This window comes from Rhinoderma darwinii, chromosome 9, assembly GCF_050947455.1.
Source record: "Rhinoderma darwinii isolate aRhiDar2 chromosome 9, aRhiDar2.hap1, whole genome shotgun sequence".
NCBI lineage: Eukaryota > Metazoa > Chordata > Amphibia > Anura > Rhinodermatidae > Rhinoderma > Rhinoderma darwinii.
This window is the reverse complement of record NC_134695.1, coordinates 68,195,819-68,221,119: the sequence shown is the minus strand read 5'-3', so window position 1 is coordinate 68,221,119 and position 25,301 is coordinate 68,195,819. Positions and strand designations below refer to the sequence as shown.

The 25,301-nt window shown below is 42.6% G+C and overlaps 1 protein-coding gene across 2 annotated transcripts; it reads right to left on the bottom strand.

Moving 5' to 3' along the window:
• Positions 1 to 215: 215 nt before the first annotated feature.
• Positions 216 to 20,908, bottom strand: SYT13 (synaptotagmin 13). Of its 2 annotated transcripts, none has more exons than XM_075838034.1 (6): positions 20,254 to 20,905; positions 16,042 to 16,237; positions 10,622 to 10,753; positions 8,715 to 9,028; positions 4,656 to 4,782; positions 216 to 2,705 (listed from the first exon to the last, which is right to left on the bottom strand). In XM_075838034.1, exons 1-6 carry the CDS (start codon positions 20,425 to 20,427, stop codon positions 2,398 to 2,400), a joined length of 1,251 nt encoding a protein of 416 aa, XP_075694149.1. In that variant the 5' UTR covers positions 20,428 to 20,905; the 3' UTR covers positions 216 to 2,397. The 2 variants fall into 2 exon arrangements, with proteins under 2 accessions (XP_075694149.1, XP_075694150.1); XM_075838035.1 differs by lacking the exon at positions 216 to 2,705 and adding an exon at positions 2,714 to 3,370 and having other exon boundaries at positions 20,254 to 20,908.
• Between the last annotated feature and the right edge of the window lie 4,393 nt (positions 20,909 to 25,301).

The window sequence follows — 25,301 nt, the reverse complement described above, 5'->3', positions numbered from 1 at the left end:
TGTCGATTTCTGTTATAATTTATAGTAAATGTGTTGCCTCCCGAAAAGTGTTGAGAGCGCCAAAAAGCAATATAAAGTCGCAAATTACTATGAGAATACGGCGTGCACTTTTTAATGTGGAGGGTATCTGTGTGCAGATGGTGCGGAGTGTGTGTGCGAATGCGGCACATCACTGTCAATCAGTATACAATGAGAATTTGTGACTTTTGAATGTGTAAGACATTTAAATTAATCCCCGAATAGTTACTGCAAATGATAAAAATTCTGGCTGCATGCAGCCACCACTAGGGGGAGCCTAGGAGCTTGCTGTATACTTGAGTTATTATGGAGTACAATGTATAAACAGTTTTCAGTAAGCTCATAAGCTCCCCCTAGTGGTCGATGAATTTAATCAACACAGAATGTTGACCTATTTTGAAAAAAAAAAATTGGTGTTAAAGGGGAGAACCGGCATCCAGTTCATGGGGAAACGGGTTGCTGTAAACGGTTCGCTCAGTCCTTGACAATCTGTGCAGGTGGTGCTTGGAGTCCTGTCAGTCATCAGCTTCCCTCCATTCAGTGGCCTCGGTAAAACTGACCAGCACCATTGATTGGAGTTGCGGACCGTTTTCCAGGAGCAACATCCTTCTCAAAAGACTGAGCGAGCGACTTACTACAACCCCGACCTCTGCGCTCACTATTCTAGCTACCCTCAGAAGCCTCTCTCAAAGTGGTATTGTTTCATGAAGGGCATTTAAATGATTGATCTCATCTTTACCATTTTGCATGTAATGATTGGATGTCCCTCTGACATTTTAAAGGCTGCATATTGGTTAAGAATTGGTATTTTTTAATTAAAAACTTCTCTTGTGCTGCAGCCCGCTCTCTGGAGTGCTCGACTTCATTCTCAGACATGGAAATGTTCTTCATGAAGCAAGTCATGGCGGTATAAAGTTATACACTTTTTTTTTTAGTTTCTAGGACTTTAAAGAATTGCTTTTCGTTTTGGTGAAAAAATAAAATTATTCTATGTACATTTAGACGCAATTTGACAAGATAAAACAATTCTAAAAATGTGGTGTTTGGGATAGAAAATACATTTTTGTTTTGTGTTAGATTTTTTTTTTAAATAAAAATATTTTTACATAATTCTAATAAAATAGATTACCATGATAAAAGCGTTCCACCGTTCTCTACTTTCTTAGAAAGGTCTCTTGAAAATAAACAGATCACAAAGCAATCAGCTTTAATCTGTGGAGAAACCGGACAGTAAGTGTTCAATTTGACTGCAGTGCCACCACTGGTTAAATAAAGTATTACACAGTGCCTACTCATGAATGTGCTTTCTGTGTAATGCAGGACAGGTCCTCCGGAGCTAGAGACGCTCTATGTAATCGCTCTCCACTCCGGATAAGAGATGAGGATCCTGAAAAGAAGACCCCCCTTCTATTAACTCAGAATTCACGGTTAGGGTGCATGAAAATGGGTTTTCTAAACTGGAGAACCCTTTTAAAATAAAGTTCACTCAGGTCATGAATATTAGTAGATGACATCATTACTAAAAGTGTGCCTAAAGGCTTAGAAAACCCATTTTCGAATACCCTATAAGGCCATTCTGGGTTAATAGTGGGGTATCCTGTTCGGGACCTCCATCATTTATTATCTGAAGCTAAGAGGATCTACAAAGAACATTGATCTCTGTCAGTTTATATAATACATAGACATGTCGGGTCCTCCACAATTAATTTTAATGGGAACCATGTAATGCCTTATTTTCCCTGTGGTGGCGCTGCAGGGAAATTAAACACTTGCTGCTTATTATTGCAGGTTTTAGCAATGGGACAAATTGTGACCAGATTATTTTCTAAGGCACCCGTATAACAAAATGGAATTGGAAAAAGTGGACAAACCCTCATGTATTGAACATATCCAACAATAATCCTGCTCAATCCTTCTATCCTACTAATTGAACTTGGCAACTCTATGGCTACATATCAATGATGAATTTGGAGAATGCAGCGTAGGGTCCATTAATGACATGGTATCATATGCGAGAGCCTAAAATATACCTTTGATGACCTTTGACATATGGCTCGGGGTCAGCGTCCGTACCAAATAAACTTTGACATATACCAGGGCCTGTTGATCTTGGGGGGGCCATGGCAATATGGGTACATAAATAAATAAATAAGAACTATACACAGTTACATGTCCAAACAATCTGAACCCTTTGACACCATCTTGATAACTTCTTCATTTCCGGCCCCGCCATGGTCCACAGATTTTCTATATTCTTGGCAGTGATGAGACTCAGGACAGTGCGTTGAGGGTCAATGAATAGAAGGTAATACTCCGGAGAGGACATCATTCATGACATGAATTGGTCCCTGTATTATCTGACGAAGGTATGAGGATGACTCATGAGAGTAAACGATGCCACATGGCAATTTGTCTCCTGGGATTACTTATCATTTCTTGCCAATGACTCTTTCCTGTGCCAGTCTGATCTGAGGCCAGATAACAAGACCCCAGGACACGACTAGGTCCACCAGCACATTCCTGACTGAGCATCTCCATCTTCATACGGACTTCTCCCAGGAGTTCTGGTGGCACCTCGAACATGATCATCTCATTCCAGACTGGGTTGATTTTGTGTTTTACTCTTTTGCTTTGTTTCCTCTTGAGCCTTTGCGTCTGATGCCAGAGAGTGACCTTCACAAACAGATCTACCGAAGAGACACAGGTCAGGATAGGGATCAACTGTAAAATGCATAGGTCTACACACCTATCTGCAGGTTTTAGGACTGGCACTGCGCACCCTAAGGAACTTTTCAGGGCACACTATCCACACTACTTTTCCATGTTCTCCTTTTGTCATTGACTACTTGTGATGTTTGAGAAGTCCTGCGTTACTATAGAGGCTGGGCACATGCTTTTTGGTCGTGGTGGGAGGTGGCTTAACTGCTTCCCCTGCTTGTCAGGAAAGTGTCCATGTAGTTACCTGCAACCACCACTAGGGGAGCTCACTGCATACAAATTTGTACAACGGCAATGGAACCTGTCATCAACAATTTTGCCCCATTTCTAAATGCATCCCAATGGTCCCTCTGAAAATTAATTATCCAAAGTTTTCCTGTGCTAATAAGGGGAAAAGAGTCTAATGCACGTTCTGCAGCAGAGATGACTCCAGCTTATTCATGAGCTTCATGCTTGACCACTCCTCGCCGTGTTTGATTGACAGCTTTACCCATGTCCTATGCACATATGGAACAAGATTAGGCAGCCGTGGGGCTCGAGGAAGACGTCAATCAACAGGCTGTATGCGGGATTACAGCACGAGGAGAGCCATCCTGGTGAGGTGGGCCTACATTCCGGGTGGGTACGCTGTGGTCTTTCCAAACGAAAACAGGGTTATAATTATCCTCACAGCTCCTATTACTTAACATATCAGTTTATGTGGTTAAATACAGGTTCCCTATAATACTATATAAATCCATATGTAGTGAGCTCCCCCTAGTGGTGGAGACAAGTAGCCAGAATTCTATAATTTATCAAGAAATACAGAGCTCCCCTATACAGACACAGATGAAATGAATCATCACAGACTTTTCTATCTAGAAACAGGATGTTGGACGTAGCTTTAATAAGGGTGCAGAACATTTGGCGGGGGGGGGGGGGGGCCCTGTCTTAGTTTTGTTATGGGGCCCTATGATTTCTGTATTCACCCTTGATTAGAGTAATCACCGGTTGCAGATCACTTGCGGCTTTATTACATTTGACACTTTGGTTTTGTTTGATGTTTGTTTAGCAACTTGTAAAAGTAAAAGACACACAAAAGACTTATAGGAATAAAACGCCATCTGCAGTCGGCCATGTGTACTTATATCCCTGTGTCCCCTACAGGTCAATATTTGTTATTGCCTATGTACATTCTGGGGCTGAAAACCGGTTTGTACCTAGTCCTGCTCTCACAGCTGAGGATTTAGTAAAATTTCTCCAGGCTATATAATCCTCTGTGAACTTAAAGGGGTTTTCCGGTTTCCGTTTTTTTTTTACATCAAATAAATGTTATTTTTTTGTGTGATAAAAAGCTTCACAATTTTCCAATATACTTTCTGTATCAATTCCTCACGGTATTCAGCATCTCTGCTTGCTGCCATTCAATAAGAACTTTCATTGTTTCTGTCCAGTGAATTGCCTACACTGATACAGTGTAACACATTTTCAGCTACAATAAGGGTCAGGTTTGAATGAGTTTGACTGAAGCTTTAGTTATTTATGGTCAGTCAATGGGCATCATTAACAATGTTCTTTGCATTAGAGCCCAGAAGAGGTTGTCCAGGATTAGAAAACCATTGCTGCGCCACCCCTGTCCACAGGTTGTGTGTGGTATTGCAGCTCAGTCCCATTCATTTCAATGGAATTGAGCTGCAATACCAGCCACAACCAATGGACAGGTGTGGCGCTGTTTCTGGAAAAAAGCAGCAATGTTTTTCTAATACTGGACAACCCCTTTAAGTTTGACCTCTACCTCATGTAGAGAACCAAGGAAGAAGTCAAGACAAATTGATCGGGACGTGGAGGTGACAATGTGTGAGCTCTTGAGATTCTGTATAGTTTGTGCCCCCTTTACAGCCCAATAATGACCAGCTACCCCATACCTGTGGACCACATACCTTTGCCCATGAGGTCGTTGCTTTGATTAGAATGTATATTCCGGGCTTTGATCAGCACCACAATGAAGCGATTGGCAGCTGGGAGATAACTCATAGATAGGAGGACTTCACCAGAAGAATCTGCGTCCTGAGGATGATCACATACAGTATGACCCACACAAGTTTACTACAAGATAAATCTTCACCGCAATGATCACGTCTAGAAATATATATTACCAATTAAATCTGGTCCTTTTCTCCAATCACATCTAGAGCTGCATTAAAATTCTGCCACTTGGACTTGGAAACAGTCAGCCTGCACTCCATTGTCAAAAATGTGACTCAACAGCTAATCTCTAATTGTGGAGCAACCACTTGAGTAACTCCATGGTAACAAATAAATCAGTGGAGTTGTGAATACAGCTTTTGATGAGATCAGAGGACAAGTCATGATGTGCCTCAAAATCAGGACAATATAGGCAACAATACTAAAAATTATACTGTATATAGACTGAAATGCTGCACAAATAAAGAAATGTAAAGCAGTTAGTGGTTGTAGACTTTTCGATCTCCATTTGATATCTTATGTACCAAAGGTGGAACTACATTCTAGGGCGCTACATAAATAGTAATTCTATAGATAATCCCATCAGTGGGGAACATAAATCACTTATCACAGGGGGCACCTATCGCCCGGATGGCGTTGGTAGCCGGAGTGTGAACCCTTAAACTCCAATACCTGGTGCTTAAATACAGTATATGGAAAGGCATTGGTACAGGATGGAGAAACACTCCCTAGTTCATTGATTGGCCAGTGTTATTTGGGCACCTTACAACAATGTTATGCTGGCACTTCTTGATTGCAGCATTTCGCTATTGTATCGTTCTATTATTTGGCTATTGTTTAGTTATATTGTTTGGGCACTGTATGGTTGTGTTATTTGGGCACTGTATAGTGGTATTATTTGGGCACTGTAGGATTGTGTTATTTGGGCACTGTAGGATTGTATTATTTGGGCACTATATTATTGTATTATTTGGGCACTGTATGGTTGCATTTGGGCACTGTATGGTTGTATTATTCGGGCACTGTATGGTTGTATTATTCGGGCACTGTATGGTTGTATTTGGGCACTGTATGGTTGTATTATTTGGTGACCGCATGATTGCATTATTTGGGCACTGTATGGTTATATTATTTGGTCACCGCATGATTGCATTATTTGGGCCCTGTGTGGTTGTATTATTTGGGCACTATATGATTATATTATTTGGGCACCTTATGGTTGTATTATTTGGGCACTGTATGGTTGTATTATTTGGGCACTGTATGGTTGTATTATTTGGGCACTGTATGGTTGTATTATTTGGGCACTGTATGGTTGTATTATTTGGGCACTATATGATTGTATTATTTGGGCACCTTATGGTTGTATTATTTGGGCACTATATGATTGTATTATTTGGGCACTGTATGGTTGTATTATTTGGGCACTGTATGGTTGTATTATTTGGGCACCTTATGGTTGTATTATTTGGGCACCGTATGGTTGTATTATTTGGGCACTGTATGGTTGTATTATTTGGGCACTGTATGGTTGTATGAATGTACTGCACAAGGCACCATCCAACCTAAAGCCGGCCCTGAGTGCGCTGTAGCAAAAATCTAAATGGGGACCCTGGTGGTCCATGCCATCGCACCCCACACTGGGAGATGGCGGCCTGTCCCTTTCCTCCTATAGACATCAACCTTCAGCAAAATATAATTCCATTCTGCGCCGAACCTTTTTTTTCCCCTTGAACTTCATATAAATGGAAATAAGATGCTGTGCATGTTTTACCTGTAATCTAGACACAGGTGGATGAAGCTCATCAGGAATCTCTCTGTCTACTTTCCATAAATTCCCAGGAGAATATTAAGGTGGGGGGGGGGAGCACATGAGCAGGGCTATAAATAGCTACAGGAAGTCTCCCCCTCCTCCCCCCTAGTAATGATCGACACTAAAAGACCCCTCCAGAATATCTTATACGACGCAGGCAGAGATCTCAGCTTATAACTAGGACATGCACCGTGCACTCCGGATCCAGGGCCGACCACATGCAGCTCATCCTCCACTGACTCCTTATTTGCTGCATTATTATAAAGCTGCTACATTTCATAGATTCAAGGTTTTCCGTTTTACCGCCTGGGAGTTGATCCGCTGACGTCCTCTGTAATGAGATCGGTGTAATTAATTTCCTTTTGTCGGATGTATTACTCATTATGCATAGATGAAGCAGAGATGAGTTTGTGATTTGGCTGAACTCGTGCTGACATTACAATGTGTGATCTGTGGTTTTGCATAGAAGGGCTGGAAACCCTTCTGCATTATCCTAAAGGGATTTTCCCACGGTTAACATTTATCCCCTGTCGAATCCCCCAATTGCTAGAACAGGGACCCCCATCCTTCGTTCCTCCTCCTTTGGACTGAAGTGAGTTGTATGTGTGAGGACCGAGCATGCTCACTACATACTCCATAAAAGTCTATGTGAATATGTCTAAGCACGCTCACTGCATCCTTACCAGCGCTGTCCAGAGCAGATGGGTCCCCGTTCTAACAATTGATGGGGTCTCAGCAGTCGGACCCCAACTGATCCAACATGTATCAGCTATCCTGTGGATAGTAGATAAATGAGCGTGTTGTCCATTAACTGAAGGTTCAGACCTGGTGCCTGCCGCATATTCCTATGTCTATGTCAGTGCTTTTGGTCCTTTGCCGCCATAGCTCAGTACTGCTGTACTTCTAGTAAAGGTGGATCCTCATCATTGTCCACATGCCATAAGGGAAGAGGAGAAAAGCAGAGAAGTTGAAGTCATTTGGGTTGGGCCAACAAGTTCGGTCACTTAAATCTCAGGATCGGTTCCACGTTTGTTACAGACATTAAAGTAAAACTCCACCTTTTATTTATTTTTAATAAATAGGAAATCAGGTGTGTGGCATCGTTGTATCGTATCCTCCTTAATATCCTAGTTTCATTTTTTTGCAACTTTTTTCGTAGGGCACAGAATAAAAAATTTACTGTTGCAACACGGAAACCAACAACAAGCTGCTGTTGACAGATCTGGTACATGTATTATATGTCACTATATTTACAGGTTTGAGTAAACAGAAGTTGTGGGTCTCGTTGGCTCATTCGCAAGTGATTAGTCCTCGCACCTCTGATCATTAACACAAATACAGAATGGACATTTTTACATGTTCATTTGTTATAGAGCATAAGCTGTTCTGACTCAATAATAATAAAAATGAGGCAGCCTACTTGTTGATTGTTTCCTGGCAGGAAAATCTGAATCTGAAAAGCTTAATATAGTTGTCACTATTGATTCTTGAGTCGCGGTCTCACTTTCGATACATAGATTTGTGCAGTATGTTCATGCTTCTGTACAGTTGGGCAGTAGGGTTGTTCACCAAATGTTATCCTGATGATGCCAGCAACAGGGAAGAGAGGAGTAATAAATGGATGATCAATGCCCTACTTATGCCCAGATGGCTCTGACCATCCTGGGAGTTGTGGTGCCATCCTACCAGAGCAGAACAATACAATGCGACTGCAAAGAGATGGTCACAGACTGTAATGGGTCCATGTAATACTCCAGTCATATCAGCTGAATGTGATCCAGATTGAATAAATTCCTGTAAGTCCTCCCCACAGCAAGGGGGCAGTGTTATCTGTTATCACCAGCCGTCCCCACATAACTTAGTCCCGTCACTCCATCATTAGTCCTACTGACATAACCCGACCCCCTCAATCTACTCCAATATTCCCGCCCCTATCTCTATCCGTATAATAGTCAGTATAATTCTATCATTAACCCTCTGTTTACTAGTGATAAGTGATTACATTCAATTTCACTGTAGACTGTAAAATGAGATTTTTTTTTTGGACCCGTTTGCAGTGTAGTCAGTTTGGCCACTAGGTGTCAGCACATGTGAAATCGGCAATATTTCATATTCATACATAGACATGAAATCAGTATTTCAAAGTTCTGTAACTTTGATAATAGTATTACGGTAATTTTGGAAACATTTTTGTACCCACCTTTTCCTGGGCCCTAAGGTCCACCCATCGTGCTGTGCCAAAAGGAATGCCAACATTTGCCAGGCTCAGGGTAATTTCTCCAGCCGCCTGATGTCGAGAAAAGCGGTCGCAGTTTCTCAGGGTGAGGGTCAGCGTGGCCTCAGCTCTGTCGTCCTCCTTCATAGGAAACAGCAGAGCTTCTTCCCACACCGTGTGGGCCTTTCTTTTTAGAAGTGCTGTTTGCGCCTCCGTCTGGCCATGATGAGTATTTAATGTGCCCAGGACGTAGAAGTGACTCCCAGAATCCTCCTCTCCTGACAGCAGCACACCTACAGCTTCAATACATCAACATATGCAGGCTCAGTTTTTGTTCTCAAAATATAGGTAATGATCGTTAAAAAATTTTGTTTCATCATTTCTTCTCTTTTATAATAAAGTTAGATAATAAAGTACAGTAAAATGACTCGTCCTCGAAGGTCAGGTTTTTAACACTACCATACTGCTGTTTCTTGCAGTCATCCAGCTTTCCCATACTCCTGAATGGCACATTTTTCTATGTATTGAGCAATACTCAGCCTATTAAACAATAGTGAAATATAGATATATATAAAAAAAAATGGTTGCAAAAGTATACACACCCTTGAAAGGATCACACTCTGACTTGTGAGCTGTGACCGGACATGTCTGTTTTAGTAAATAATTGTATTCCCCATGAAAAACTATTCTGGAGCATCTTTTCTTAAAACAATTTGTTTTGTCATTCCTCTATTATTCCTCCTTGAAATTTATGAATAAACTTTCAACTGGGTGTTACCTACACAGACGGACACTGTCCAATTAGTGCTGTCAGAGTGAGACTGGAGGCACACGCCCTTTCACAAGGGGAATGGTAACAACCAGTTGTCTATTTATTCATAAATTTCCAGGAGGAATAACAGAGGAACGTCCCAATGCAGAGTTCTATGAAAATATGTTCTAGAATTATTTCATTGGGAATACAATTACTTACTAAAAGAGGCATGTCAGGAGAGGTGATGGTTCTCTTTACCCTCAACATCCCATGCATATTCATGGTCCTGGAAGCTGAGATATGAGGAGCTGTTTGGTGATACATAGTGACGACTCTGCTGGGTCAAAATTATTAACTTTAGCTCCTTAACCCTGTAGACTTGCTATTTTGCTGTTCAGGAAGGAAAAATGACCTGTTATTACAGTGTTCCTTCTGTGTTACAGGTACAGCTTTATAAAGTATAGGATTACTGCAAGCAACCCCCCAAATCTCAGCTTCCTGGATCCCTGTGAAATAGAGAGGAAGAAAGTTATGAAATCACATAGGAAGCCTCTTGTGATTGGCTTGTCAGTGTGAGAAGCTGTTGTGATTGGTTGGCGGTTTTGTGAAGATCAGTCACTGTCGGTAGAAAATATGGCTGCCAAATCTGCCGCCATAAACCTGCAGCCTAGAATTTTCTTTGATTTAAAGGCTATGTAAACCTTTGCAAGGAAAACATTTTTTTCTAATAAAAAGGTAAATCAGTGTGTTTGGTGCAACTTTACAAATACTTTTTATTAAAAATGATTTTTACTTTTTGAGATACAGCTGCTTTGTATCCTGTATACAGAGCAGCTGTATCTTTTGCCAAATCCTGCTACCATCAGGTCCTTGGGACAAATAGGTTCAGTGATAGCGGGTCTGTGTCTCTGACCTGTAAACTATTACATGTAAGCAACTCAGAGACAAGCAGGATCTGCTGTCACTGAACCCGTCATGTCCGTGGGACTGACGGGTTCAATGAATAGCGCTAGATACAGCTGCTCTGTATACAGGATACAAAGCAGCTGTATCTCAAAAAGGAAAAAGAATTTGCATATAATCAATGAGATGATATTATATATTTATAATTCATCGTGTAACGTATAGAGATATTTACCTTCAAGGAAAGACACACACAACTCTGCCGTCTGACGGTCGTACCCCAGGGAATAGCGCAGTTTTGGTGCGTGTTGTAAAGGGCTTAGTTTTTCAACATCCTCATGATCAGGAGAAATATTTGGAATCTGGTCTGTAGATTATAAATATAAAGCATTTAGATAGATAGAGAAATATGGGATAGATAGATAGATAGATAGATAGATAGATAGATAGATAGATAGATAGATAGATAGATAGATAGATAGATAGATAGATAGATAGATATGGGATAGATAGATAGATAGATAGATATGAGATAGATAGATAGATAGATAGATAGATAGATAGATAGATAGATAGATAGATAGATAGAGAAATATGAGATAGATAGATAGATAGATATGAGATAGATAGATATGAGATAGATAGATAGATAGATAGATAGATAGATAGATAGATAGATAGATAGATAGATAGATAGATAGATAGATAGATATAGATATGAGATAGATAGATAGATAGATAGATAGATAGATAGATAGATAGATAGATAGATAGATAGATAGATAGATAGGTAGTAGATAGATAGATAGATAGATAGAGAAATATGAGATAGATAGATAGATAGATAGATATGAGATAGATAGATAGATAGATAGATAGATAGATAGATAGATAGATAGATAGATAGGTAGTAGATAAATAATAAAGAGATATGAGATGAATTAAATATGAGAGATAAAAATAAGTAGATTTATGCGAATATCTCTCTTTTTCTCCTCGGCGTGTTCTTGGTTTATAACTCGGTTCCGTTGAGGACACTCCATGATTTGCATACAGAGAACTTCTCTTATTCGCTTCGCCACTTGTCATCCTGTATTACACACAAGTTACGAGCGCTGCCCTCCGCTGTCACATCTGCCTCTCACGTCACATTGTATACCGGATGAGTCACTAATAAAGGCCACAGTACAGAAATCCACAGCCTTCCCATTATCCCAGCACAGTAAGGCCGGGCTACACCTGAATACATTGAGTGGTTTGGAGTCATGTGGACTGCAGCTGCAGCTCAGGAGTTAAATCAATCAGTAGCCCCGGCCGAAGACGTACTACTCTCCGGAATATCAATGTGGGAGACCTGATGTCTACTGAGCGGAGGAAGCAGAGAGGAGGTCTCTAAATCTTTAGAAAGTCTAGAAGAAGAGAGGGATTTGGTCTTGGTAGAATGCACATTATACATGGAGCCGATATGTTCACTTGGTCTGACCACCAGCTCACAACCCTAGATCTGGCCTGATTAGTTTACCTCTTCATGAGTTGACACCCTTCACCAATCGCTAAAATGAAGGGTCTCCAAGTGGTCTTCCATGTGTTGCACCCCTTTAGCTATGTGAGAAGCGCGATTCAGCTCTATGTCTGGCCAGTCAACATTGCTTCTGATATCCAGAGATCGATGTGCTAAAGGTCGAAGAGGATTCCGAGCACCACTGGCCCTTTTTTGGGACATTGGTGGTGGTGGTCCCTGCTTACAGACCCACAATGATGCATATCTTGCACATATCATCTTCAAGTTCTGAAGGCCCCATCAGTGGAAACATCTTGATAGGTCTATTGACTTTCAAAAATTTGGCCCCGTGTGTCTATGAGACGGGGGTCAATTAGATTGTGAGCTCCATTAGGTGTCCCTAATGGAGCTCACAATCTAATTGACCCCCGTCTTATAGACCTCCAGAAGATAGACCTTCACAGTTGTCTTCATGCAGAGATTGTGATGACTCACATCAATATCTGTCACTAATGGCGCTCTCAAAAATGTGGCCCCGTGTGTCTATGAGACGGGAGTCAATTAGATTGTAAGTCAATAGACCTATAAAGATGTTTTCGGGGTATGGATAGAACCAACTGGAAGAACACAGAAACTCCATGCAGATGATTCGACGCAACCTTGATCTCAGGCGTACCTCGCAACACTCATGGAAAATTTTAATCCGCACCCCGATCTGCCTAGAAATAAACTCAATGAAACGCCCACTTTAGGGAACATTTGCATAAGCTCCACCCCTTTGATTTTCATTTTGAGAGACAAGTCTGATGACACGGGTCAGGTTAAAATATTTCATCTTTAGAGTGCCCCTTTAAGGCCTTATCCAGATGAACGTAGAACAAGTCCGTGTGACGGATGTTAAAACAATGGCCGTCACACGAGCGCATGTATTTCAATGGGGCCGTTTACACGGCTGTTGTTTCAACGGACCGTGTGAAGGGTCCGTTGAAAAATAGAACATGTCCTATTTTCTAGAATCTAGGTTTTTATAAGTGCATGTATATGTTTGTATAAGTTCACCAGTATTATTTGCTCTTTTTTGCACTTTCCCAACTCTAGGGCAATTTAGTGGAGTTGCCCTTTAAGGCTTTGCTATTGTAACGGAGATGATTTGGAAGCTGAAGCAGTATCAAAATGGCACAAAGTACCAACAAGTGCTATTGATCTCACGAGGGCTCTCGAGTGTAAGTGCACACGGTCTTACTCAACAGCCCTGAAATAGACACCCACACACAAGCCGTAAACCTGCAGCATGAACCAGTTTGTAAACTAGAAAACGTATCCTTTAGTTCCTGTCTCCAGGTTTGCCTTTTCTTGTCACAACCATATTTATCTTCTATCTGCATTACATTTCTGGTTATTTTTATGATTTTGTAATAAAGAAAATAAATAAAAAATGTGTTGGAAACCACCAACAAGCTGCTGTTGACAGATCTAGTATTCTTTTCATATGTCTCTATTGAGTCCTTGTGGGGAATGGGATGTGGGTGTGATTGGCATTAGCTTATTAGTACCTTCAAATTTTAAAAACACCCGCTTATTTATGTACTTTGTTTTAAGATTTTTGCTCAGGTCTAGAAAAGTCCTAGTTGTATGTAAAAAAATTGTTGTTTTTCATGGTGATGTCATGCACCTGTGGTCACATGACATGGTCACATAGACTGGCATTGAATATTATTCTGCGCTTGCTTTGAAAGCTTTGCACATGCATACATGTTTGTTAAATGTAAGTCATGTGATTATGTCATGTGACCACATGTATGGGAAAGACATGTCATCACTGCTGTATTCTTATATGACAGCACTGTACATTGGTAAGTGGATTCTTTTGGAATTTTGAGGCATCCTTTTAATTTGATTAATAGCTTCAAATGCCCTGCAAAACAAAAATGGAACGATAAATGTTAAAATTCTGACTGCCGCCGCCGCGCCGCTAGAGGGCGCTCACTACATTCAAATTTAAAAAGCTCCCTCGAATAATAAACCCATTTTCAGTAATCTCATAGGCGCCCCCTGGTGGCCACCGCTGGCTGTCAGATTTTATCTATTTCTGTTTCTAGAGTATGTAGGGGATTTGGTGTTCTGTATCAGAAAAACTGAGCTCGGACTTCTATAAAGATATAGTATGAGATTAATCAGCGCAGAATGTTGGAGTTATATATAAAGTGATATTCATATTTGGAGGTACACTTTAATGTAGCTCCCATAGATCGTACCCTGTGCGCATGATAATCACATAAGTATTTGCACCCCACAGTTAGAAAACTTGTTCTATAATAGATATTCCATCTGGTGACCTGAGCGTCGACTTCTAGTTACATTTGTTTTTTAGTGATAATTCTATTCGGTTTTCCCAAGAACAGGTTATTCCAGTTTATCCCACAGACTTCTTACATCTCCCCTGGGCAGTGCCTGGTCACAAGAGTTAATATTTGGGGTAGGTGACACAGGTGCCTGGTGGGCATCTTATTATTTAGACTGGAATAATTGTATATCTGTCTCCGTCTTCTCTCATCCTCTACCCATCGCTTATATTCTCTTTTTCGGCATCCTTTTCTCTTGCTTTGTGGGTTTTTGTCCTGAATCTATATGGGATCTTCTTCAGCCTTCTCATGCTTCTCTGAGTGGAAGGCTCCTAAAACAAGTCTGTGTAGCAGAGAGGAGTAGTGTGTTGTATAGCAGAACTTCCTGTGAATAGTCACCCGGATAGGACAACGTTCATGTTGCTTGTTTGCTATGATCATAGATATTGATACATTCCTGGAGAATCTCTTTATCTAGGTCGGGGAATAACTGGGGGCAGGGGCAGAGGCGTTGCTTCATTCTCCTGGTCCCTAATGCAAAATCTGTAACAAGCCCCCCCCCCCCCCTACACCTACCATGTGGCATTTATAATACTGGGGTCTTCTTATGTGGGGTCATTGGCTGCTGGATCATGTGCCCCAGGTGCTGGGGGGATACAAGGCTAGGCTATGGCAGGACACAGAACTTTTGCTCTGGGAGATAGTGTCACCCCCCTTGTAAATAGTGCCACACACCCCTTGTAAATAGTGGCAAACCCCCTGTAGATTGTGCCACACCCCCCTGGTAGAGTGCCACACAGCCCCAACTTGTAAATAGTGTCGCACAACCCCCTTTGTAAATAGTGCCACACAACCCCCCTTGTAAATAGTGCTACACCCCCTGTAGATAGTGCTACACCCCCTGTAGATAGCGCCACACCCCCTGTAGATAGTGCCACACCCCCTGTAGATAGCGCCACACCCCTGTAGATAGCGCCACACCCCCTGTAGATAGCGCCACACCCCCTGTAGATAGCGCCGCACAGCCCCCTGTAGATAGCGCCGCACAGCCCCCCTGTAGATAGCGCCGCACAGCCCCCCTGTAGATAGCGCCACACAGCTCCCTTGTAGATAGTGCCACACGGCTCCATTGTACGTAGATACTGCCACCCCCCTTACAGATACTGCCACATCCCCCTGTAGATAGTGCCACATCCCCCCCTGTAGATAGTGCCTCCAGTAGACAAACTATAAAAACCTTATACTCACATAGCCCCAAACCCACGATGAATGGAGCTGCAGAGTCTCAGTCCTGAAGCCCGTGAGATGCCGTGTCAGGACCCTTGCGTAGGCCGGCGTGATCCAGTTATGTCATCGCGCTGGACTGCGCAGGGATCCTGTCCCAGCATCTTATAGGCTGCAGGCCTAATGGGGCCTGTAGTCTAATGAGTGGCGGAACAGGGAGCTCGGCTGAGATCTCCCTGCTCTGCCAAAGAATTCAATTGTATCTGCGTCCTGAGGAAGCAGATACAATTGAATATGGTAGTCGCCCGGGGATCCGAGGCACTGGGCTAAATATCCGGGGCATAGGTGACACCACAGAGCTAGTGACACAGAATTATGAATAGGTGACCATGTAATACATGGACAAGCCAGATGGCACTCCACTCTCACTGCTCACACTCGGAACCCCCCTCTTCATGAAATCCATACATTTTTGGTATACTGTATATAGAGGGGCAGTTATCTCAAAACAATCCCGTTAATATTACTGTATAAAAATCACAATGGGGTTGGTGTCACTTTAAAAAGACCTTGTCACTTCTCTGGTACCTGAGACCAAACCTCCTGAGATGGTTTCCACCGGTTTGTGCTCTTCCTTTGCATCTTTCTGTTCGTTCCCTGAAACCTTCAAAGCTGGATCTCTGCAATTAACCATCTCCGGGGACGTCTGCTTGGTGGAAATGATGTGAGGGAAGCGAAGCATTGCCTGTGGCTGAACCGGCTCGGTGCATTTGTAGATATTCATCTAATGGGAAAGATAGAAGGAAAGACGATGAGCGACGGAAGCGAGAGAAAGATTAAAGACCGAAACCACGGATGTTTTGCATACGGAAAAAGGTGAAAAAGTTGAACATTTGCTGATTTTATAACAGGTGAAAAGTTAAACTTTTATAACTTTAAAGGAGTTTTCCCTCTATAGAAGATGATGGCGCATACCATCACCTCTTAATGGGGGGTCTAACTGCCAGGACCAATACGACTCCCAAAATCTGTCCCTTCATTTTAGGGATTAGTGGGCATCACAGTAGTCTGACCCCCACTCATCAAAATTTTATAAAAAAAATCCTAGTGGGATGGAAAGCATTCAGAGATGGGAAGACACCTTTAAATAGTCCAGTCTGACCAAACCAGTGGAAAGAATTGTGGACATACTGGTTAAATTGGCTTCATATTGCAATTCATGCAAAAGTCAAAATGGGCCCCATCTTCTGGAGGGGTTTACACCTACCCTATCACTAGAGGGATTGACACTTGTTCTCCATGACCTCCTCCCCAACACTTTTAGTAAAGGTTAGTGTTACTCTATGGGGGGTAGAAGTTATTATTGAGTTTAATGGGATCTGTATACATCTCTATGCAGTGTGCTCCCCCTAGTGGTGGCTACAGGTAGTCAGAATTTTATCATTGGGATTGGGCTAATGGCTTCTCAATAAGGAGATGATCTATGACAACACTCCACGGTCTGGAAATATGACCGCTCCTCAGTGTGTATACTGCAGTTCAGTATTTTGATCATGTGTATCATGTATAAAAATAATAAAAACATATATAAACTTGTAGTGTTGCCGTGTTGTTCTAACTTCGCTTGACATTTAGATTACCTGCCATGAACATCATTGTTCTTATCTGTTCTACTTTATGGACTTGATCCTCTTTATGCCTTTGTGGGTTTTTGCTCCATGCCGAACTGTATGACTCCACACTCATGGATAATGGGTCATACCACCTTGGGGACCTGGCATTGAACTGCTCACTTTCGCACAGTCATAGAGTAAACTTAAAAACTTTTGGTTATGTGTAACTGCCACTAGGGGGAGCTCATTGTATACAGATTGATATAGCTCCAACTGAGTACAATGAGCTCCCTCTAGTGGTGGCTGCAGACAGTCAGAATTTTATTATTTAGCTGCGTCATAAAAAGGGACCTGCACATTTTTAAATAAACATAGAAACTCACAGAGTAGGAGTGGGGCTCATTCTCATTTTTGCTATGGTGCCCAGTAATTTACTAGGTAAGTCACACAGCTTTATTACTATTACAATAAAACTCCTTTAATCTGGCATTAAAGGGGTTGTCTAGGATTTTAAAAACATGGCTGCTTCCATAAAACAGTGCCACACCTGTCAATGTCTGGTATTGCAGGTCAGCTCCATTGAAGTAAATAGCAAGAACTGCAATACCACACACAACCTGTGGTCATGTGTGGCACTTTTTTTTTTTATTTTAGGAAATCATCCATTTTTTTTTTCATTCTGGACAAACCTTTAATTTGATCTGGGTGTTGGATTATCAAAATTCTAGATTATTTGGATGAATTTAGAAAATATTATACAATGTATTTGTAATCTGTGATATTTTGGATTTGCATTTTTAGACTACCAGTTTTTAATAAGAGCAGTCATGTGGTTGGTTCTCTCTGCTCAGTCATTTGGTTATGGTCCTCAATATTACCATGCAGTTGTGTCATGGAATCAAGTCCTGGATTATAAGAACTTCTGATGCTGGATTAAAGGAATTTTAATGCACATATCTTCTTTACTTCTGTGTGTAAATTCTGGTTGCTTAGCAACCGCTTTACTTCCACACTGGGTGACCACCATTGAAGACCACACAATGAAGTGAATACAGGAAGTTCTATCTGCTATACATTAGACTGCATTTCTATACTACACAGACTCGTTGTACCTGCCAGGATGTATGAGAACAGAGTACAAGATATTTTGCCGTTTAAGGAGATAAAAACATGTGAGACAAGAAGAAAAAGGTGCACGGACAATAATATTCGTGTCTGGAATATGTTGCTATATAGTATATACAGGGGATAAATTATGTTTTAAAGGGGTTGTATGAGATTAGAAAAATAATCAGCTTTTTTTCCCAGAAACAGCGCCACTATTGTCCAAAGGTTGTGTCTAGTATTGCATTCACTTGAGATGGTCTGAGCTGCAATTCCAGACACAACCTGTGGACATTAATGGCGCTGTTTCTGGGAAAGAAGCTGATTATTTTATTCTAATCTCACACAACCCCTTCATACTGTATGAGTCTGCAAGATCATCAAGTGACACCTCAGGCTTGCTACTTTTAGGAGAAGTGTAATGTCTTCCATGACACGGGGAGACCCTCCACCTGCTGTCACTCTCGGAATTCATTTACACACTTGGCGCGGTCACCTCTTCCCCGTCCTTGCTGAACGTGTTGCTTGGTAAGTAAACGGTCTCTTACAATCCGCAGCGTCGGGTCAGGTTAAAAAAGTTGTCAGAAGACTTTTATGCCGCTGTGAATTTGTTCAGGCGAATCACACACAATGTATAATTTATAATGGTTTATGTGAGGAGAAGCCGCAGGTTCATTTCTGAACGTCAGCCGGATCTATTATTAAATACTGTATCTCCGCTGTGGTGGAGCCAAAATAATATAATAGGTTACCGGAAAAAATACAGGGAAATGCAGCCTAAGCCCCCAAACTATATCTATCTATCTATCTCATATCTATCTCATATCTATCTATCTATCTATCGATCTATCTCATATCTATCTATCTATCTATCTATCTATCTATCTATCTATCTATCTATCTATCTCATATCTATCTATCTATCTATCTATCTATCTCATATCTATCTATCTATCTATCTCATATCTATCTATCTATCTATCTCATATCTATCTATCTATCTATCTCATATCTATCTATCTATCTATCTCATATCTATCTATCTCATATCTATCTCATATCTATCTCATATCTATCTATCTCATATCTATCTATCTATCTATCTATCTATCTATCTATCTATCTCATATCTATCTATCTCATATCTATCTATCTCATATCTATCTATCTCATATCTATCTATCTCATATCTATCTCATATCTATCTATCTATCTATCTATCTATCTATCTCATATCTATCTATCTATCTCATATCTATCTATCTATCTCATATCTATCTATCTCATATCTATCTATCTATCTATCTATCTATCTATCTATCTATCTATCTATCTATCTATCTAACATCTATCTATCTAACATCTATCTATCTATCTATCTAACATCTATCTATCTAACATCTATCTATCTAACATCTATCTATCTAACATCTATCTATCTAACATCTATCTATCTAACATCTATCTATCTAACATCTATCTATCTAACATCTATCTATCTAACATCTATCTATCTAACATCTATCTATCTAACATCTATCTATCTAACATCTATCTATCTAACATCTATCTAACATCTATCTATCTATCTATCTATCTATCTATCTATCTATCTATCTATCTATCTATCTATCTATCTATCTATCTAACATCTATCTATCTATCTAACATCTATCTATCTATCTCACATCTATCTATCTATCTATCTCACATCTATCTATCTATCTCACATCTATCTATCTATCTCATATCTGTATCTAGAAATAAAGCTTAAACCACGCCTCACTATAATAAACGTATTTCGCCTATTTTCCCCACAACATATCATCATCCCTGAGCTGTAGGGAGGGCAGACAGGTCTGAGTTTTCTATATATATGTGTGTATGGTGTCTTATAATTATGCAGGGTGGATCCGTCCCCAATGCCCCCTCTGTTTCAGGTAGCAACAATTTAATAACATGTTGGCACATAAATAAAGGTCTCATGCACACAGCACTATTGATACATGACCCCATAATGTGGCAGCATGCTGGGTGGACCTTGGTGTAATGTAGGCGAGTGCTGTGGCACAATCATACTTACCACTTGCCCAGGTTGGAGTACACTGCTCATGGTCACAGGTGTGCCATCCCCACTGTCAGGTGGTAACTTCTTTTTATGAAAACATTTGCACAAGCACATAAGTCCGCAGAGGGCGAGGAAGCCAGTTGCAGTGCCCAGGGTGGCCCCCATGGCTAATATAGGGGCTGGCATCATGATGGTACTTGTGGTGCCTGAGGCAGGGGGCGTCAGTGTGGCATTGTCACTCCGTCCCTCTGCTGCCAGCTCCAGTATGAATGAATGGGCAGCTGTATTCCTGGAGTGCTGAGGCTGATGTGGCGGCTTCTCTCAATGAGCTGGCATGAGGGGCTCCCCAGGGAAGAGGGAGGTCTCGGCTGCTGTACGTCACAGAAGGAGCGGATGGAAGGTGCGTGCTGTATCCGTCTCTCCCTCATTACCCCTCAGGCTCTGAACTTCCAGCTCTGCCTGAAATACAGAAACTGGTTCCAGAGAGTCACCGCGCCGATTATCATCAAGATGAGCGGAATCTACAGAGACGTCAATAATAACAGGAGTCACCGGGGGATATCACTAGTAGAATAAATAATAGTAAGAATTATAAATCACCATCATCATCATCATCATGGATATCTCATATCTCCCTCATATCCATCTATAGTAACGGCTCTAGAGGTGCGCGGCTTATGATCTTCCTCTCAGTCTATGGCATGTAATAACATTGTGCGGCTCTGCCCACTGTGTTTTCTTCTTCACCCAGCAGGATGTTAAGTGTCCCTTACTCCTTCATGGAGCTGAAGACAGTAAAAAGATCAGTCTCCTGAAGTGTCCCTCACTGCTGAGTATTTGGAGCAGTGTAGCAGAAAATTGATTATCTGACATCCATCAATCTCTCCGACATCCATCGATCTCTCCGACGGCCATCGATCTCTCCGACGGCCATCGATCTCTCCGACGGCCATCGATCTCTCCGACGGCCATCGATCTCTCCGACGGCCATCGATCTCTCCGACGGCCATCGATCTCTCCGACATCCATCGATCTCTCTGACAACCATCGATCTGTCTGACATCCATCGATCTGTCTGACATCCATCGATCTGTCTGACATCCATCGATCTGTCTGACATCCATCGATATCTCTGACGACCATCAATCAATCTGACATCTATCTAATATCTCTCTAATCTCTGAATGTGTGGTCTGTGTAATACAGGACAGGACCTCCAGAGTTAGAGACGCTCTTTAAAACCGCTCTCCACTCTGGCCAAGAGATGAGGACCCAGAACAGAGGACCCCCCTCTATTACCTAATAGGATATAGGACAACAGGTTTTCTAAACTGGAAAACCCCTTTAATGTTTCTTATGTAATGTAATGTCAGCAGCAGATGCAGGAAGCAGAAAATATTATGAATCAGGTTCAAACAAGACCAAATTTCTTACCTCGGTCATAGGATAATAGCGCCACCTTGTGGTCAATTTTTGGTCTAACATGTACTGTTTTTCTTGAACAAAAGACACCGGGGGTGCAAGATCTAATGAACGAGCCTAAGAATATTGATCATCAGTTTAGTTTATATCTTAAAACTTAACATCATACTAGATCTCTATCTCTGCTTGCTGTCACTTGATGGTAATATTCTTGCTTACATCCGGAAACAATAAGATAAGTAACATGAAGCTGCAGAGCTCCAGTGCAAAACCTCTACCATGTGGCATATATAATACTGGTGTCTTCTTATTTAGCTGAGGGGTCTTTGGGCCCCCTAAGACACCAGGGCCAAGAGGTTACTGATACCTCAACACCCTCTATAGCTATGCCCCTGCATACAATTATATCCAGGCTAGTGCTATATGCTTCCTGCATCCATGGATGCATAATTACATGGAGGTAGTATTAGGCCCTGTTCACACTGAGTTTTTTTTGCAGGCAGAAAAATCTGCCTAAAAATCCTTTCAGGAATTTTGACCTGCCTGCACTTTCTTTGCTGCATTTTTTGCTGCGTTTTTCGGCCATTGAGCGCCGTTGCCAAAAACGCAGTGAAAACTGCTTTCTCTGCCTCCCATTGATGTCAATGGGAGGTCAGAGACGGAAACGCCTGAAGGGCATGATGATTGTTCCCGTGAGAGTTTTTTTCCGCTCGCTGGAAAAATACGCCTCCCCTTGAAAGCAATGGGAGGCGTTTTCGGCCATTTTTTGGCACGGCTTCAGCATAAAAAAAACCTCAGTTTTTACAGGGCCTTATTCTGCAATTTTGTGTCTCAATAAAATCTAACAGTAGGCGGCGCTGTTTGCTGATATCAATCCAGGGGATTTGGTTCCTATAGAGGTGAAGAGTGGTACTACAAGCATACCTCCCAACTTTTGAATTCAGAAAAGAGGGACATTTTAAGCCACGCCCAATTACCTGCATAAACACATCAAATCACGGCCAGAACCTTCTGCAAATAACGCGCGCACATTCTCACTGCGAATCTTTAGTCCGTCTGGATAGCACAGATATCATGGATCCGGTTATATCGTCTTTGTGTTACTTTTCCTATCTTGGGTATAACATTTGCTCATCACGGCAGCAGCTTGTAAAGGATCTGCCAGACACAGCTTCTGTGTCGACGCCCGTGGTTAATCAGTCTGCACCTGCTCCTAAGTCTGATAGAGTGACTCGATCTGCTACCACTCAGGCTGGGAGGCTGAGGAGTGGGAGAGCCTATCACAGCCTGGCCAGATGGAGCTAGCTCCCACCCTCGGTCTATTTATACCTTCATTTCCTGCTCTTCCTTGCCTGTGATTCTGTCTGGTTTCCTGGCTCTGCTGCTCCTGCTAGTACTATTTACCTCTGCTTCATATTGACCCTGGCTTTACTGACTACTCTCCTGCTCTGCGTTTGGTACCTCGTACACTCCTGGTTTGACTCGGCTTGTTCACTACTCTTGTTGCTCACGGTGTTGCCGTGGGCAGCTGCCCCATTTCCCTTGGCTTCTGTGTACACTTGTCTGTTTGTCGGTCGTGCACATATTGAGCATAGGGACCGTCACCCAGTTGTACGCCGTTGCCTAGGACGGGCCGTGCAAGTAGGCAGGGACTAAGTGGCGGTTAGATTAGGGCTCACCTGTCTGTCTCCCTACCCCGTCATTACACAGCTGCAGGACAAACCAAAAGGCTGAGAACAATGAAAGTCAAGAGGGAGACCCTGTGGTGGATAACTTTTCAATTGACCGGTAGCAGAATTACATGATGGGGATTTTTTTTTCCCAGTTGTGTAACTCTGCTACCGGTCAATGGAAAAATCATCCACCAGAGCCCCCCTGTAGATAGCTCCACATACAGCCCCCGTGTACATAGCGCCGGACACACAGCCCCCCTGTAGATCGCTCCACACACAGCCACCCTGTACATAGCTCCACACACAGCCCCCCCTGTAGATAGCGCCACACACAGCCCCCCTGTACATAGCTCCACACACAGCCCCCCCTGTACATAGCTCCACACACAGCCCCCCCTGTACATAGCTCCACACACAGCCCCCCTGTAGATAGCGCCACACACAGCCCCCTGTAGATAACGCCACACATAGCCCCCCTGTAGATCGCTCCACACACAGCCCCCCTGTAGATAGCTCCACACACAGCCCCCCCTGTAGATAGCTCCACACACAGCCCCCCCTGTAGATCGCTCCACACACAGCCCCCCCTGTAGATCGCTCCACACACTGCCCCCCTGTAGATAGCTCCACACACTGCCCCCCCTGTAGATACCTCCACACACAGCCACCCTGTACATAGCTCCACACACAGCCCCCCTGTACATAGCTCCACACACAGCCCCCCCTGTAGATAGCGCCACACACAGCCCCCCTGTACATAGCTCCACACACAGCCCCCCCTGTACATAGCTCCACACACAGCCCCCCCTGTACATAGCTCCACACACAGCCCCCCTGTAGATAGCGCCACACACAGCCCCCCTGTAGATAACGCCACACATAGCCCCCCTGTAGATCGCTCCACACACAGCCCCCCTGTAGATGGCTCCACACACAGCCCCCCCTGTAGATGGCTCCACACACAGCCCCCCCTGTAGATAGCTCCACACACAGCCCCCCTGTAGATAGCTCCCTGTAGGTAGCGCAACACAACCCCCTTATAAGAGGTAGCCGGCCCTACTGCTACCACCCTCTGCTCTGCTTTCACTCACTGTCAGAAGAAGGCAGGAGTCGTGCGGAGGCGTTCTCACTGGTGTTGATGCCGGCCCGGGATTGGACCAGTCCAGTCACCTGACTGGTGAGGTCAGGTGACTGGACTGGTGCACTCCCGTGCCGGCATCGATCCCAGTAAGAACACCACCGCAAGACTCCTGCCTTCTTTTTATCGCTCCAGCGATCAGCTGTTTTGATACAGCTGCAGCGGCCAGCGGGACATTTTTCAGACCGCCCGGGACGGTGGGACAGCGGTGAGAAACCGGGACTGTCCCGCCGGATCCGGGACAGTTGGGAGGTATGCTACAAGAGATAACATTCTAAGAAAGCATCAACCACACAGATCTGTAATTACAATATAATGTTTTATAATCAGCAAGAACAGGCCAAACTATTTTTAAACAGCATAAACAGCATTCACAAAATATTAGACTATCATTTTAATTAACAAATCGATGATGATGAATGAATAAAGATGAAGATGATGATTCAGAAACTTCTCTCATTCATTCATTTGGCTGGAACTGAAGAAACAAATAATTGTTAGGAGAACTTAAGGATTCTACAAAACAAAGGAGGGAGATTTCTCTGCCCAAGACAATAGCAGGTTGGAGAGGGCTGCGGACCTAATGGCCACACCTGATGGCAACCAATTGGCTGTCATGGTCACATGACTTCAAGTCACTTATGGAAAAGACGTCACTATTTGCCATTCTGAGCAGAAGACGTGGTGTGGGAAGCAGCGGGCACAGTAATAGGTTTTTCCAAAATTCACCAGAATCTCAAAAAACCTCTAAAATCAGAATTATTATTAATCTGGTTACTGGAATCCAATGACCTCTTGTACAAGACCGAGAAAAATGGTCCGATTGTCGG